At 36.7% G+C, this 14,441-nt stretch overlaps 3 protein-coding genes across 5 annotated transcripts in view; 2 read left to right on the top strand and 1 right to left on the bottom strand.

Annotated features, from left to right (window-relative positions):
• Positions 1-4,742, top strand: LOC137118192 (solute carrier family 25 member 44-like). The gene is made up of 4 exons (XM_067495734.1): positions 1-173; positions 1,300-1,963; positions 2,133-2,260; positions 2,475-4,742. The coding sequence occupies exons 2-4, from the start codon at positions 1,336-1,338 to the stop codon at positions 2,664-2,666; spliced, it is 948 nt and encodes a 315-aa protein (XP_067351835.1). The 5' UTR covers positions 1-173; positions 1,300-1,335; the 3' UTR covers positions 2,667-4,742.
• Positions 4,743-7,355: 2,613 nt separating this feature from the next.
• LOC137118166 (cellular retinoic acid-binding protein 1) overlaps positions 7,356-14,441 on the top strand; it is a 7,127-nt gene continuing 41 nt past the window's right edge. The window contains exons 1-4 of one of the 2 annotated variants that reach the window (XM_067495733.1): positions 7,356-7,518; positions 8,394-8,572; positions 8,815-8,928; positions 9,280-10,253. In XM_067495733.1, the coding sequence (XP_067351834.1) occupies positions 7,449-7,518; positions 8,394-8,572; positions 8,815-8,928; positions 9,280-9,303 (387 nt within the window). In that variant the 5' untranslated portion in view covers positions 7,356-7,448 and the 3' untranslated portion in view covers positions 9,304-10,253. Of the gene's footprint in view, positions 7,519-8,393; positions 8,573-8,814; positions 8,929-9,279; positions 10,254-12,935 lie in introns of those variants that run through there. The other variant, XM_067495732.1, reaches the window with a different exon arrangement.
• Positions 14,065-14,441, bottom strand: part of LOC137118086 (paired amphipathic helix protein Sin3a-like) — a 17,549-nt gene continuing 17,172 nt past the window's right edge. For both annotated transcript variants that reach the window (XM_067495720.1, XM_067495726.1), the window contains one exon: positions 14,065-14,441. This exon is cut by the window's right edge and continues 1,415 nt beyond it. The gene's annotated coding sequence lies outside the window, so the exon portion shown is untranslated.

Here is a 14,441-nt window from a genome sequence, read left to right as displayed (position 1 = left end):
CACAGGAAACCGTGTGTAACAAGGCTGACTAGCTAGAAAGTAGCCAACTAAATCTGTTTAGGTCACTTATCAATGTTAGATTGAATTTCATATATTGATCAGTTGTTGACATCATGTTTCAAGGCTCAAGCACATCATTGAAATAAGTTTGAAATAAACATCTTTCCGAAAAGGTAGGAATTTGCTAAATTATTTTAGGTAAAGTCAATGCTAAGGCTGTTATCGTTAGCTAAGTGTAGCTAACACTAGTTAGCTCACTACACTTAGTTGTTAAGTTATACGACTGGAACATCTAATTAAAACATGGTTGCGTTTTTCTGTTTTACTCTGTTAATTGTTATTAGTTATTAATTAACACACTACTTCTCCGCTAGCTCTCAGACGGTTTAACATAAGCTCTCCTATGCCGGCTTTTAACTACGGTCAAGAAGTTAGCTTCGACTTCGATCATATTTAATGCAGTTTTTAAGTCGTTAATTTGAAGAGTTAACGTTGGCTCTTTCAGCAAAAGGTTGACCAGAAAACTGGCATCTATAATACATCGGTCATAACATGTGGGTAGAAAGCTGCTTGTATCTGTAACCTAGGTCAACATATTAGTTAGCTTTAGCTTGGTAAGTAAGCTTGCAGCATGCCCTTTGAACTCACGACATGGAACCCTATAGATAATTTTACTGCTAAAAACCGATGATATCATTTGGGTGTCGTTACTAGGGTTTATTCATTGAATAGTTCTTCTCTTTAGAATTGCTGCTATTATCTGCCAGTATATTTTAGTGGAGCTCTTCTTACCATCACCTAAGCAGTTTTGAGTTTCTGAAATAATCTCTCAACCTTTCAGAAGTAAACAAATGGTTAAAAAAAGTAATGTTCAATTTAGTTAGTTTGTTGTCTTAGACACAGTAAATTAACCAATAAAATACAGCTAATATGTGCTATATGTTTAAAATCTATCTTTGTTTATGTTTTGTGAGCTTGGCCAGGCAGCTATGGCAAATTGTTTATGCCGTCTTTTTAGTAATTTATTCTTTTGTGCAGACACGGAATATAATATGTAGTAGGGGTAATGGTGTTGACACATCTCATCTGTTGGTTTGTTTTTTGTAGACATTGATTTATTTGGTCTTTTTCTTTATGAATATAAAAAGGCATTTTGTCTCCTTTGTGTGAATTTTCCTGTACCCTCATCAGTTAAAAAGGAAAATGATACACGTAAATATGTCAGACTGCAATTACCATTGCTACCAGTGATCTTCCATATTTAATGATACAGAGTTTACTGTTTATGCTTTTTGGTAGATATCACTCTGATGAGGGGCTCCCACAGCTGGCAGGATGCAGCAGAAAAGGAACATTCAGATCATCGAGTGGGAAGACCTCGACAAGAGGAAGTTCTACTCTTTCGGGGTGTTCATGACAATGACAATCCGGGCCACCGTCTACCCAGCCACGCTTATCCGGACTCGTTTGCAGGTGCAGAGGGGCAAATCACTCTACAGCGGCACCTTTGATGCCTTTTTCAAAATCCTGCGACAGGAGGGTGTACGAGGCCTGTATCGTGGCTTCATGGTCAACACCTTTACACTCATCTCAGGCCAGGCTTACATAACCACTTATGAACTGGTGAGAAAGTATGTCTCTGAGTATTCTGAGGACAATACAGTGAAGTCGTTGGTGGCTGGTGGCTCGGCCTCCCTGGTTGCTCAGAGCATAACTGTTCCTATAGATGTTGTCTCCCAGCATCTGATGATGCAGGGCCAACGGGAACACCTCACTCGTTTTCAATTGGATTCTACCACTGAGATTGGAAAGCCCAGAAAAATGTTTGGTCAAACCAGAAACGTTATGGCTCAGATTTTTGCTGTTGATGGTTTCCGAGGCTTCTACAGGGGATATGTGGCTTCTTTGTTAACCTATATCCCCAACAGTGCTGTCTGGTGGCCTTTTTATCATTTTTATGCAGGTAAGCAGCTGGAAGTTCTGCACTTCCCTATTGCATTTTCTCTTAAAACCTTGAGATTGTCTTTTGCCATTATCTGTAACTGTGTTGCAAGTGTCTTTGCTTAACTACAGTGAGAATGAATTGCTCAAGTACTTGCTGTGTAGTTCATGAAGGGTCTGTTGATCTACAGAGCAACTCTCTAAACTGGCTCCTAGTGACTGCCCTCATCTGATTCTCCAAGCCATGGCTGGCCCTCTAGCTGCTGCTACTGCCTCAACTGTCACCAACCCAATGGATGTGGTCAGGGCCAGAGTACAGGTAACCATTATTTAATGTACATCTTTAAGTGCTACTGTGTTGATTGGATAGTTCAAACCAAAGAAAAACTCCAGACCATGTTTGCTTTTTTTAATGTTCAGATTAATGTAATGTTTCAGTTTCTGATGCTGAAAGGAAGAGGAAATTAACACACACGCAAAAAATTGTGTCTTAAGAAACATTTAATCCGTCTTATTGTTTGACTGAAACCCAGGTTGAAGGAAGGACATCAGTCATTGAGACGTTTAGGCAGCTGATCAAAGAAGAGGGCTTCTGGGGATTGACTAAAGGACTGTCTGCACGCATCATTTCATCTACACCCACTGCCATCGTCATGGTGGTCGGCTATGAGACATTAAAAAAACTAAGTTTGCGACCAGAGCTGGTGGATTCAAGACACTGGTAGAGGACAGTTGGACAAACAATGAATGGACCATGTGCCATGTGCCATTTTAGAACTAAATTAGATTTCCTGTGCAAGCATTGGATAAAGGTTTGTTTTTAAATAATCCTGGGGAACATAATGGAATCAGGGTGCTTTAACCACAGTCTGACCTTTACAGTCTGAGTTTAAATCTGTATTTGACCATCCATATCCACTTATTAGGGTTAGATACCTGTCCTAATAAATGCATACCCAGGTTTGCATTTTGTGTTGCTGCTTATAACAAGGCTTTTTAGTGCAATTGAAAGGGGGGACCTGCTTAACCTTGGAAAATGCAGAACCACAATCAGCAGGTTTCCCAGTAGCTACATACTATTAACAAAATGAAGGGTGGGGGAGAACGAGAGCGAGAGCACATTTTCTTACCCCAGCATAATTCAGCTGGAAGCTGTTAAGAATTTAAAGATGGGCTACAATACATAATTGTGGAGACAAATCTTTGTTTGAATTGCGTTATCCCCCTATTTATTCATTGTCTTAAAAAGTGCACATAGGCTATTGATGGATATTTAGGCCCATCAGACAGACGGGGGAAAAAAAGAAACACGTTAACTAATTTAGTCCTATATATATATAATACTCTCTGTATTATTTACATCTATCTTAACGCCATAGCTAAATTTTAATGGATCACTCCAAAAGAATGGTGCATCCACAGCTGAAGGAACTTCCTGGTCCATTATTATCTCTTGTTTACACCCGTTAAATCTGCTACTGCCCAGGATTGAGATTGTGGACATGTGGCTAGGGCAAGCAGCTCAGCATGACTTTTGAACGCCCTACAGATTCAGAATCAAGTCAAATATTATCCAGCAAACCTGTTTTTCCAAGTGTTTTTTTCCTTACACTCGTCAAAGTGACTTTGTTTTCCTTTCTCTTGGCCTTATTTCAAATTCTGCCTTCATAGTATGAAATCAAAACTATTAGACTTTTGTGCGAGGAAAAACAGTAGGTACTAGAATCTATAACAAGTTTTTATTTTTACTGTTGTGTGCTGCACAAATTCAATTTTAACTGGCAAATTCCATACAAAACATTGTACATTCAGAGCAATATTATCAGTGTTTTAATTATATGCTGTGATGCTGTCCTAGTGGCACTGCAGGAAATACTGCAAGTTTTAGATTGTCAACCTATGGAGGGTTTTTGTGTATTGGTAACTATCTGGAAGTTGATAGTGTGCTGCTAGTTTTAAACTGTGAGGCAATGGTGATTGAAGGGCAGTGGGTTGTTTTGCTATTGTGACACTATGTTTAAGTGCAATAATGTAATGTTTCGTGTAGGTTGTGTGAATAACGCGCATCTTAAAAAAAACTTGTTATAATATGTAATTTATGTGTTTCCTTTGGTTTTTAAGATTTTATTTTTCACATTTAAGATGAAAAACTTTGAGTTTTGCGACTCGTGCAGTTTTATGCTGTTGTAATATTGTTTTAATGTCTTTTTTTACTAATGATAAAACAAAATCAACAAATGATATTTTAAGCATTAGTAACAGATGATAAAATATATTTTTAAACACTAGATGTCAGTGCAGGTGTTTTCATCATAGAGAAAGGACAACAGTAATGTGAGGCAAAAAGTTATTTGGATATGGAGCCAAACATGGGCAACTCTATTTTCTGAAATGACTTAAATTTGCTTAGATCTCACCATTACATTTTATAAACATTTAAGCGATACCTGAGTATCAGTAATGAGGATTGGTTCTATTTACCTTCTCAAATACATCCATGCAGACATCCACTCTTTTGGGGCAATTATTTTTATAGGCACATTTCAGTGAAACCTGCTAGCCACATGGAAGAGAAGGGCATCAATGCTAACTACAGTAATAAGACTACAGTCTGAAATTTCAATTTTCTTTGCACAGCTTCCAGTAACTAAACTTGTTCTCAATGAGCTAAAGTTTGTACAGTATCTTTTGTTGTACATCAGAACTTGACTCTTGTAAAGAATACACGTGGTTTCACATTATGTGTTGTCTCAAAGTGTCTAGGCTTGTGTTTTTGGTCAATAAAACATCATGACTGCTTAGCTAAGTTGTGTCTTTACAAAATGTTGATGTGATTTAAAAAATGTTAATTAAACAAGGTCCATTACACACTAACCAAAGTTTAGAAACCAAAAGGCAAAATCAACATTTTAATGTTAAACTAATATATTGGCCAATGTTTTTTTTTTTTTTTTGGCCTCAACACACAATGTAGACGCAGAAAGGGCTTTAAGAAAATGTATTTTAATTTAACAATAGACTAAAGAAATCCTGAATTACATATTTCCAGTTGAAAGTTAAGAATTTTTATTCTTAGCCAACTCACACTGATTTGTCTGTGATAAGTTAATGTTTGAATAATCAGCCCTAACACTAATTCAGCATGAATAAAATAAATACTACACTTCAGGAGAATCCTTAAAAAAATTCAAATCCTTGCATGGAAATAGATGGAATTCACTGCAAATTACATTTTAATAGTTGACTCAAGACAAACCAAGACAAATAATTTTTAGAAAATAAGCAAATGTTCGATTATGACAACAAATAAAACATATGTTTAGAGTTGTGTATGTAGGAAGAGTGTGAACTCAAACTGCAGCATTTAACAGAAATACATCAATATTTGTTCCTTTTGTCCTTAGGGAGTTGGTGCAGTCAAATGTGATTCCGTTAATGTGTTTCTTTGATGTTCACATAACCGTGGGGCGATCATATATCTCACCAAAGGTGATGCTCTGACATCAAAGGTCAGATCTCATTATCTTATGTAAAGAGATGAAAAGGTGGGGGCAATTTGCTAAAATACAGTGTTTTTCCTGAGGACCATTTCATTCCTCAGCCAATAAGAAGTGAAAAAATGTCAAACCTGTAATGCACAGTTAAAGATTCTGGTGTTTGTCATGAAATCAGGTAACATGCTGAATCTTTTGTGATCAAATTGTATCTATGTTTTTAAGGAAATGCCTGTTTTCTGGGGTCTTTCACTACTAGCACTACACTAGAACACTACACTCCTCTCAGTTTTGCAAATATTGTATAAAACATGAACTCTGGATATGAAAGATTGAAATAACAGGACAAATAATTGCATGTTAGTGAAAAATGCAAGTTCTTTTTAGAACAGAGATTTAACCCAAAGAAATAAATTAATTTAAAACATAAACTGAGGCCATAAAAATACTGGGCCATAATTAACAAATCAAAAAGAAATAAAAGAACTTTTTGCATAAACAGAGCATTAGATGGCAGCAGACAATGTTCTCACAGCTTAAACTGTCCCTACTGAAGAAAAAAAAACACCAGGAGACCAAATGTCCTGACAAATGAAACGATCAGGGAGGCCTTGGGAGTGTCAGAGGCCTACTTTGAGATGACGGAACTTGGAAGGATGACAGAGTGCTCCCTGCTCTGCTCTATACATTAATTATCAAGCAGTGTCTGGAAGGCACTTTGTCAGAAAGACTGATGGGGGGCTGTCAGGGAGGGAACAAACCTGACTCGACTGGGGTTAGAGAAAGGGCCTTTTATTCTTATTGGATGTGTTGGTGGTGGTTGGACAAATGTTTACAGGATAATAGGTGGAATAGTCAAAATACTGCTAGGATAGACATGCAAATTGTGAAAAACATGGTTTGTTATCGTCTTTCTAAACTTTAGTCAGAAATTTCAGATCTTAAACGTATTAAAGAGCAATACTGATGTCAATGAAATGATTTGTCGGGGGTTTACTGTAAATTCACCACACTGGACAAACACTGGACATGTCCACATATGAACTGGTTTGTATAATTGTTCCATGAGTAATTTAGGTAATTTTCAGATTTTTTATAAACATTATTGTAGATGATAATTTTTAGTTGTGAGTTGGCATCGCTAACAATGACTTTGGTCTGAGTGAAGAGATTTTACTTACGTGACCACAGCTAGTCCTAAAGCTTTATTGTGACCCAGGACTAAAGACTAAAAATCAAATGTGAATCTTCTGAAGTCCTCTCTAGGCCACTGTAGAAAATGATTACAAAGTTTGAATTTTGTACTATAAAGACATAATAATCCACATAATGAATGTTGAATGTGCCCCAAATCTGCATAAATATCTGTCACTGATATTTCTTCCTCTACAGCCTAAAATAAAGGTGAAAGAAATATTATTTATAGTGTTTAAACCTGTCAGAAAGGATGGCAACGCAATGATGACAATTTCAAATGTACACCACAGCCAAAATTTTATATATTTGTTCTGGGGTGGAGGCAGAAAGCTTTAAAATTCGTTTACATAGTAAGTAAAACCAAAAGTGAATACTTGATGAAGGCCGATGAGAAGTTTTTTAGTTAAAATTGGGTAAGCTCTTGAAAAATCTCAAGCACAGAATTTAAATATACAATCCTTTATTCAGTTGTATGTGCAAATGGAAGATGGAAGAATTGAAGAAAAATAACAGTTTATGTATAAATGTTTGAATGACTTAACCATTAAACCTAAGACAGATCAAATGACGGATACAACAGAACCATAATTTATCAGTGTAATTAAAATATATCTTTATGAGATAAAGCATTAAGTGTGTGTGTGGGAGAGGAGGCAAATGGGATTGGTCTGTTGTGTGGGATCACTGCTCACAGGGAGGAGAGAGGGAGGGAGCACAAGGACAGACAGAGGGAGAGAAAGAGCCTGAAGAAAAGGAGCAGAGACAACAGACGACAGGAGGAGACGGCTGATACAAAAAACACACCAAACAAGAAAAATGGCAAATTTTGCAGGCACCTGGAAAATGAAAAGCAGCGAGAACTTCGACGAGTTGCTCAAAGCTATGGGTAAGGACAAATGTATAATTTCTTCAATGGAGGGTTGAATGTGTCTTTTGTGACATTGTTTTTTTAAGATTATCCAGCAACTCAAAATAAAACATGTAAGGTTTTGTAATCTGCAGTGTAGACAACTATTCCTGGAATACAGACGTAAACATTTACTTTGAAATGCATGCAGCACTGACTGGTGCTAAGAAGGTAGATTTTTATTTTAAAAATGTACACAATTGCTAAAACCCTTTAGAGACTCTACAAAGACTGTAAACATCTTGAATGGTGCCGACACATCAACAGAAGCTATATTGGTTTTTATAACACAGGGGCAAATATAACACAGAGGCTGCCTGTACAAAAACTGAGAACTGGCTTTAATTTCAAGGGGACAAACTCATCTTGTTCTACATGTGCTGATGTTGCAGGATGGATAGAAACAGGCTGAAACGTTGTGTCGTCTAATTGTTTGTACTGTAACAGTGTGATGGAGAGGGTTAATGGTTTTTCCGCTCACTCGAAGGAGACAATGGATCAGGATCTAAAGCAGAACTAAACAAAGCAAGCAGCACCAGAATTCCTTTCTCTCATCACCTTGTCACTGCACCCTCTGCATCTAAAATATCTGCTGATAACAATATTGGTTACAGCTGCTGGAGGACCCCTTTGTTAATGAAGACCACCACCTTTTCTTTTTCTCCAGAAAACTAAAAAGAGATTTGTTTTTACTGTGGCATGGATATCAGAGATGAATACCTCCAAATCTATACAGCAAAAACCTCAGTGATACAACTTTGGTGCCAGAGACAGCCAGAAAACCACGAGGTGACTCAATGTAGTGTCAGATAAAACACTTTACACTGTAGAATTACAGGCAACTTTGATTTCAGGTGTGAATGCCATGCTGAGGAAGGTAGCAGTGGCAGCTGCATCTAAACCCCACGTGGTGATAAAGCAGAATGGCGAGCACTTCTACATCAACACTTCTACCACAGTCCGCACCACAGAGATCAATTTCGTTATTGGTGAGGAGTTTAATGAGGAGACGGTGGATGGCAGAAAGTGTAAGGTAACTGGCGATATGTCCTGTGATGTAGACAAATCTGAATTTCTATTGTGATAGTCACTTTCCCAGATCTAAAAAAAAGAGAGAAAATAAATCCACACTTTTATGCCATGCAACATTACATTACATTAGTCTGACAAAAGTATAAATACACAAATAAGACTCAACTTACTAAAACTTTTCTGATTTTCCATCTGCATTGACACTGAGGAAGTGGCAGTCAAAGTGCACCTTTTATTTTGTAGAGTTTGGCCACTTGGGAAACAGAAAACAAGATTTACTGCAAACAGACTCTACTGAGCGGGAATGGCCCCAAGACTTTCTGGAGCAGGGAGCTCAGAGGAGATGAACTCATATTGGTGAGTAGTTTAAGTTTACATGAGATAAAAGAAAAAGAGTCCAACATGCAGACACAGGCTCAAATTAATTATGTGTGTAAAGTGTATATTGAGCTCAGCAATAACCACATTTTTAAGTCCGACAGCTCTACAACTGCATCCGTTTTCTTTCAGGAGTTTTGTTTCTTATAGACAATAGGAAGTTTTCTCTATGATTTCTTTTATTACACTGCGGCTCCCAGATGCTCTCATCCCATCACACCAAAGTATCTCCCATTTTTATTTGGATGTTGTGAAAAGTGGGAAGAAGTGTCAAATTTGGAGGCGACTGTCTTTTACCTCATGGACCATTTTCTCTTTTTCTGCCAATAGGAAAACATGTACTTTAACACATAGCCAGGGGAGACTGGGAATCGAACCACTGACACTGTGTTCCATGGATGACTACCTTACCAACTGAGCTACAGCCGCCCCACTACATAACAAGTTACTACAATGGGGGGGCTGTGGAACAGGAGGTATAGCAGTTGTCTAACATATGCAGGGTCACTTTTTGAATTCCCACCTCCTCCTGTCCATATGTTACCGTGCCCTCGGGCAAGATGCAGAAACCTGAGTTGCTTCCAGTGGGTCAGGCTAACGCCTTGCATGGCAGCTCTGTCATTAATGGTGTGTGTGCAAATGGGTGAATAAGAAGCAACAGTGTAAAATGCTTTGTCAGTTAAGGTAGAAAAGTGTGAGTGAAAACCATTTACCAGTTAATACCAGCAACTACCAATTGTTTTGAATAGTCCCTTATCTGCTAATTAATTTTCTATAAAAAATCTTTCAAGTTAAAATCAGAAATGTGGCAAAAATGTAAGTTTTCAGATTGAATATTGAGTCTTTTGTTTTCTTTGTTAGGTAATTGATAATAAACCAAATACCTGTTGGTTTGAGCCTCTAGGAACTTTTCAAACAGGTGACAAAATTATTTATTTCCCAATGAACTACAAAAAAATAGAAACCCTGACTAGACACAAGGACAAGACAGGCCAAAAGTGGGTGGTAACACCAGATGTGAACATGTTGAATGATCTGGACAATATTTTTCCAAAATATGATGTAGTTTGTGGAAAATGTCCTGAACATCATGACTTTTTTCTATTTCTTTTCTCTTCCAAATTAAAGTGAGGGTGTGGTGAAACACTGTTTCACATTTTTATTTTTTTTATGTACTGTTAAAAAAATGCATCTAAAGTTATTATTAAATGGCACAGATAGGTCACAACAATAAATCCACTTGGTGGTTTTAATGTTATGAGAACACTCAACCAGTGTCCTCACTGACCCGTTCAACACAATATTAAAACCAGGTGGAATTAATGTTGCGGCTGATTGGCGAAGAATATAAATATTTAAAAAGTTCTGAAATCTAGACCAGACAAAGGCAAGTTTTGTATTTCATTATGTTGATCTGATTACACTATTGGCTGCATGAACCAAAAAATTCAGTGTAAAAGGACAGAAACGGCTGAAAGCAATTGAATCATTTGTTAAAGGTTGCACCAACAATTACTCAGAAGCACTTTTGGAGACGTCATCTAGATTTTAAAAGCATACATTAACTTTTCACTGCCATACGTTTCTAGTTAGAAGCTACATTCCACACAGGGGCCTCATGATCTTGCATCCATCAGAAACACTTCTGCCTCCAGTTACCAGCTTGTCAAGAAGACAAAGCAGTGTTTCCAGTAAGCATCTGGGAGTTTGCATGCTTGGATTTATTGTCCAGATGGACAACAAAGCTGAGTCCAGTTTGGCCGTGACCTCTCTGCAGAGAAATAATCAAGAAAAGATTGGGATTTCAAAAGCCCTGAGATCAAATCTGTTTTTATTCAAGATAAGGGTGTGTTCGCCAGTCCAGGTTGGAGTGATAGGCTGTAATCTGAGAGCCATGCGGGATTAAGTTATTGAAAAAACACACAACATTTTTTAGAGAAAGGATGGGTTTTAATGCAATACCAGTGAAGAGTTTACATAGATTCCATGCGGCAACCACCTGGAGGGTTGTGAGGTATACAGTATTTGTCAATATCTCCAATGCCCCAAACAGTGAACCTTATTTAGTAGAAGTAGACTAATGAATTAGCCAGACCGATAAAAGAGCCAATCACTTTATTGCTGATATAGTGGTGGCATTGTGTGTAGTTGCCTGGGTGACTGAGCTATACAGAATTATGACAGTTTCACAGCTTGTCCACCAGAGGACACCAGCAATGTTTATGTGTATTTTAGTTTGAGCTTGATGCCTAGAGCATCAGGTTGGGATGCATATAGGTATAATAATATAGGCATAAAACTCATGCCAAATCATAGTGTGGAACATGTGGTGGTGACCCCTGCAGGGACAAGTCGAAAGCCATTAATCTTAATGTGCATTTTAGTTTGAAACTTCCAAATATTGATGGGCTATATATTCTGCTGTGATGAGTAGTTCCTCCATGCATGCATTTCAAGGGGAAACACAACATTCTCAGTACATATATATTAAACAAAATGAAAGTGCAAGATAGTTCAGGTCAAGTACTGCTATAAGCACAAATTACAGTTTCAAAGTACACACGCTGATTTACCAAAAGTTTAAACTGCATCAGGTTGAGTGGATCTCAAAAACTGTTGACACAAAATTATTAAAAATCTAAAGATATATTTAATAATATAGGTCTACAATTCCTTTATAGAAAATGCTATTAAAATCTGCTGCCACTGTAAATGAATGCTTTATAAACAATACAATCATATGCTGGCTTGTGTCTAGATGTAATTAATATTCTCTGTTTAACTAAAAGCTGATATGAGACATGAGTTATTTTTGTCTTTGTTCACATAGGGATATAATCTATCCCTCAGCATAAATAGAAAAAGTAGAAATTGAATAAAAGCACCAGCCATCAGAAGAAGAAATTAGGCTCTCATGGAACCATGGATGGATGTGGAACTTAACGAAGACAAGTAGCTTGTTTAAGTCACTGTGATGTAAGATGGGTGGACTGCAATGATCATTTAGGGCGGCTGCAGTGAGAGAAAACATGAGAAATGTTTGAGAATGAAAAACTGCTTTTTCTTGTCTATGCAAAAAGCCTCATATACAAGAAATTATTTTTACATTTCAAGCCAATTAAAAGTTTATTATTATAATAATTACTTTTGTTTGATGAACGCAGTACTGCATTGGTTACTTTGTAATGAGATCTGAGTAATGGGACCATTATGATGCCATTGGTCCAAATCTGTCTCCCCTCTGTTGTGAGAAATCCCAATGGACCCTGGTATTCCCTCAAGTAAATACCTCTTTCTAAAGTACCAGACGAATCCATCTCAGTTCAAGGCTCATCGCCTAATCAGTGAATTCCTATGATTTCTGCTTGGCTAGTAATTTTTTATTATAATTTGATAATTACTAATACCTCTAGGCCTGTGCAGAACATGGTAGAGTTTAGCAGATGGTAAAGGGGTGTAGCATTGATTGATCGTGAGGCTGATGGTACTGTTAACTGTCAACTGTTAAAATTTAGCATATTCTGTAAATTGACAAAAATTTTTAAAGTACCTTCAGAACTGCATGAGGCTACATTATATTGTGTTATGCTCGATGTATTAAATGTTTATAACCTGCTTATAAATCCTAAATAGAGGGACCACCAACACATTTAGGAAGATGAGCTAGCAAGAGCACTTTAGCATGGAGTAATGGAGAAAGACAGGTTTTTATATGGATGAAGCTGGTATGAAACTCAGAAAGGACTGAATCAGTGTGTTTTCAAACAGAAATGCAACTAACAGTAAATACTTATTTTTTAATAATCACTGAATCGTTCTGTCTATAAAATGCCATTAGAAAAAATGCTTGTTAAAATTCACAGAATGCTGAGATGACATCTTCACATGTTTTGGCTGGTATTTAAAGTTGGAAAATGAATAAACTTCAGACACTGCTGATGACATAATAATCTAAATTAATTTCCCTTCCTTTAATCTAATTCCAGACATTTGGAGCTGACGATGTGGTGTGCACACGGGTTTATGTACGAGCATAGAAGAAGTCGAGGTCCTTGCAAGCTCAACATCCCCCTTTCTCATTCGTCTCCTCACTGTTGTGACAAATGTCATTTAAAAAAACAAACAAACAAAAACATCTAGATAAAGAGTTTTGACCAAATTCCTTTCTGTGTATAATTTCATTATATTGCATTGGAAAAATAAATGATCTAAATATGATGTTTTTGTACGGTTTAATTAATGCTTCAAACCTTGTGACAGTATAAAACTAAAACTTGCCTTAATAAGTTTCAGAGCAAAACTCTCCTCTGACTGCACAAATATATAGCCTGTATCATAAGCATGGTGTTCACAACACTAAACTCACAAATACCACAAAGAATGTGATTATAATCCACTTCCCCTAAAAATATTTAGTGCTTGAATGCATTTACATTTCTGTCAGTTCTTCTCAGAAGTATATAACACTAATTCTTTATATCTGTAATCATGACCTAGCTTGAGTTTTTTTTCCAGTAAAAAAAACTAATTTATATTTCAAGGACTTGTATGAATTAGTTTATATATTAAGACTAGTGGTGACCAAACACATCCCACAATGGCAGAAAAGAAAAAAGGAAGGTCAATGTTTTGTCAAAGTTTCTTTATATTCAAATGATGGTTTAATGCCAAACACCATACTAACATTCATGTACAACATCATAAAAGTCAAGAGAAGAGACACATTAAATGAGGTACAAACAATGTCTCTATATACAATCAGCTCCTCGGGTCCTTCCTGTGGTATTCCATATTAAACATGGTATATATAAAAGTTCAAAGCCAGGTGAAAACTGTTCCGAGATTGTCTGTAGCTGGTTATGTTACTGAAGGTTGCAATAAACAGAGTTCAGGAGAATATTTAAGGATGGAAATTTGTCTGGCACCCTCTAATGTTTCCTTTGGGTTTTACAACTGTTGCCATTCTGCACTTCTGTACTGAGCTTTTGGCATGTTTGTCTCCATTCTGCCTGCATTATAATCCACTTGCAAAAAAATATAATAATCTGACTGATATTCTGTAGTTAATATTCAACACACACTGTTAAACATATTTTAGAGCATTTAGTGTGATGGAAATCTTCCCATGTTACCTTAACTACAATATCTACTGGGCCAATTACAGTTTTATATAACAAACTGCAGAGGGTAAAAGACAATATAAATATAAACCCTCTACTTGCAACTTACTTTACATCCCTATTTTAAGGTACTACAACATTCACATTTGTATTTCACAAAGAAATACAAACTGGCAGCTTTCATAAAGTGATGGAATTATTGCTTGCTTATACACAGGTCAAATGAGTGAAATGTTTGTATAAACCTACTCCATATGCGGTTGCTTTAGCACTGGGCAAAAAATAATAAACAACTTGTATATGATTTGTATGCATTGAGTTATAAGAACACTTAACCTGTCATACACATTATAACCACCGGTCAAGTTTAAA

This window comes from Channa argus, chromosome 2, assembly GCF_033026475.1.
Source record: "Channa argus isolate prfri chromosome 2, Channa argus male v1.0, whole genome shotgun sequence".
NCBI lineage: Eukaryota > Metazoa > Chordata > Actinopteri > Anabantiformes > Channidae > Channa > Channa argus.
The sequence above is the reverse complement of the archived record's forward strand: the minus strand, read 5'-3'. Positions and strand labels throughout refer to the sequence as shown.

What these genes read in the sequence shown, in the direction of transcription:
- LOC137118192 (XM_067495734.1), top strand. Translation starts at nt 1,336, where the DNA reads ATGCAGCAGAAAAGGAACATTCAGATCATCGAGTGGGAAGACCTCGAC. An exon ending in TTTTTATCATTTTTATGCAG is followed by an intron (nt 1,964 to 2,132) that starts GTAAGCAGCTGG and finishes GTTGATCTACAG; the next exon opens with AGCAACTCTCTAAACTGGCT. An exon ending in TGGTCAGGGCCAGAGTACAG is followed by an intron (nt 2,261 to 2,474) that starts GTAACCATTATT and finishes ACTGAAACCCAG; the next exon opens with GTTGAAGGAAGGACATCAGT.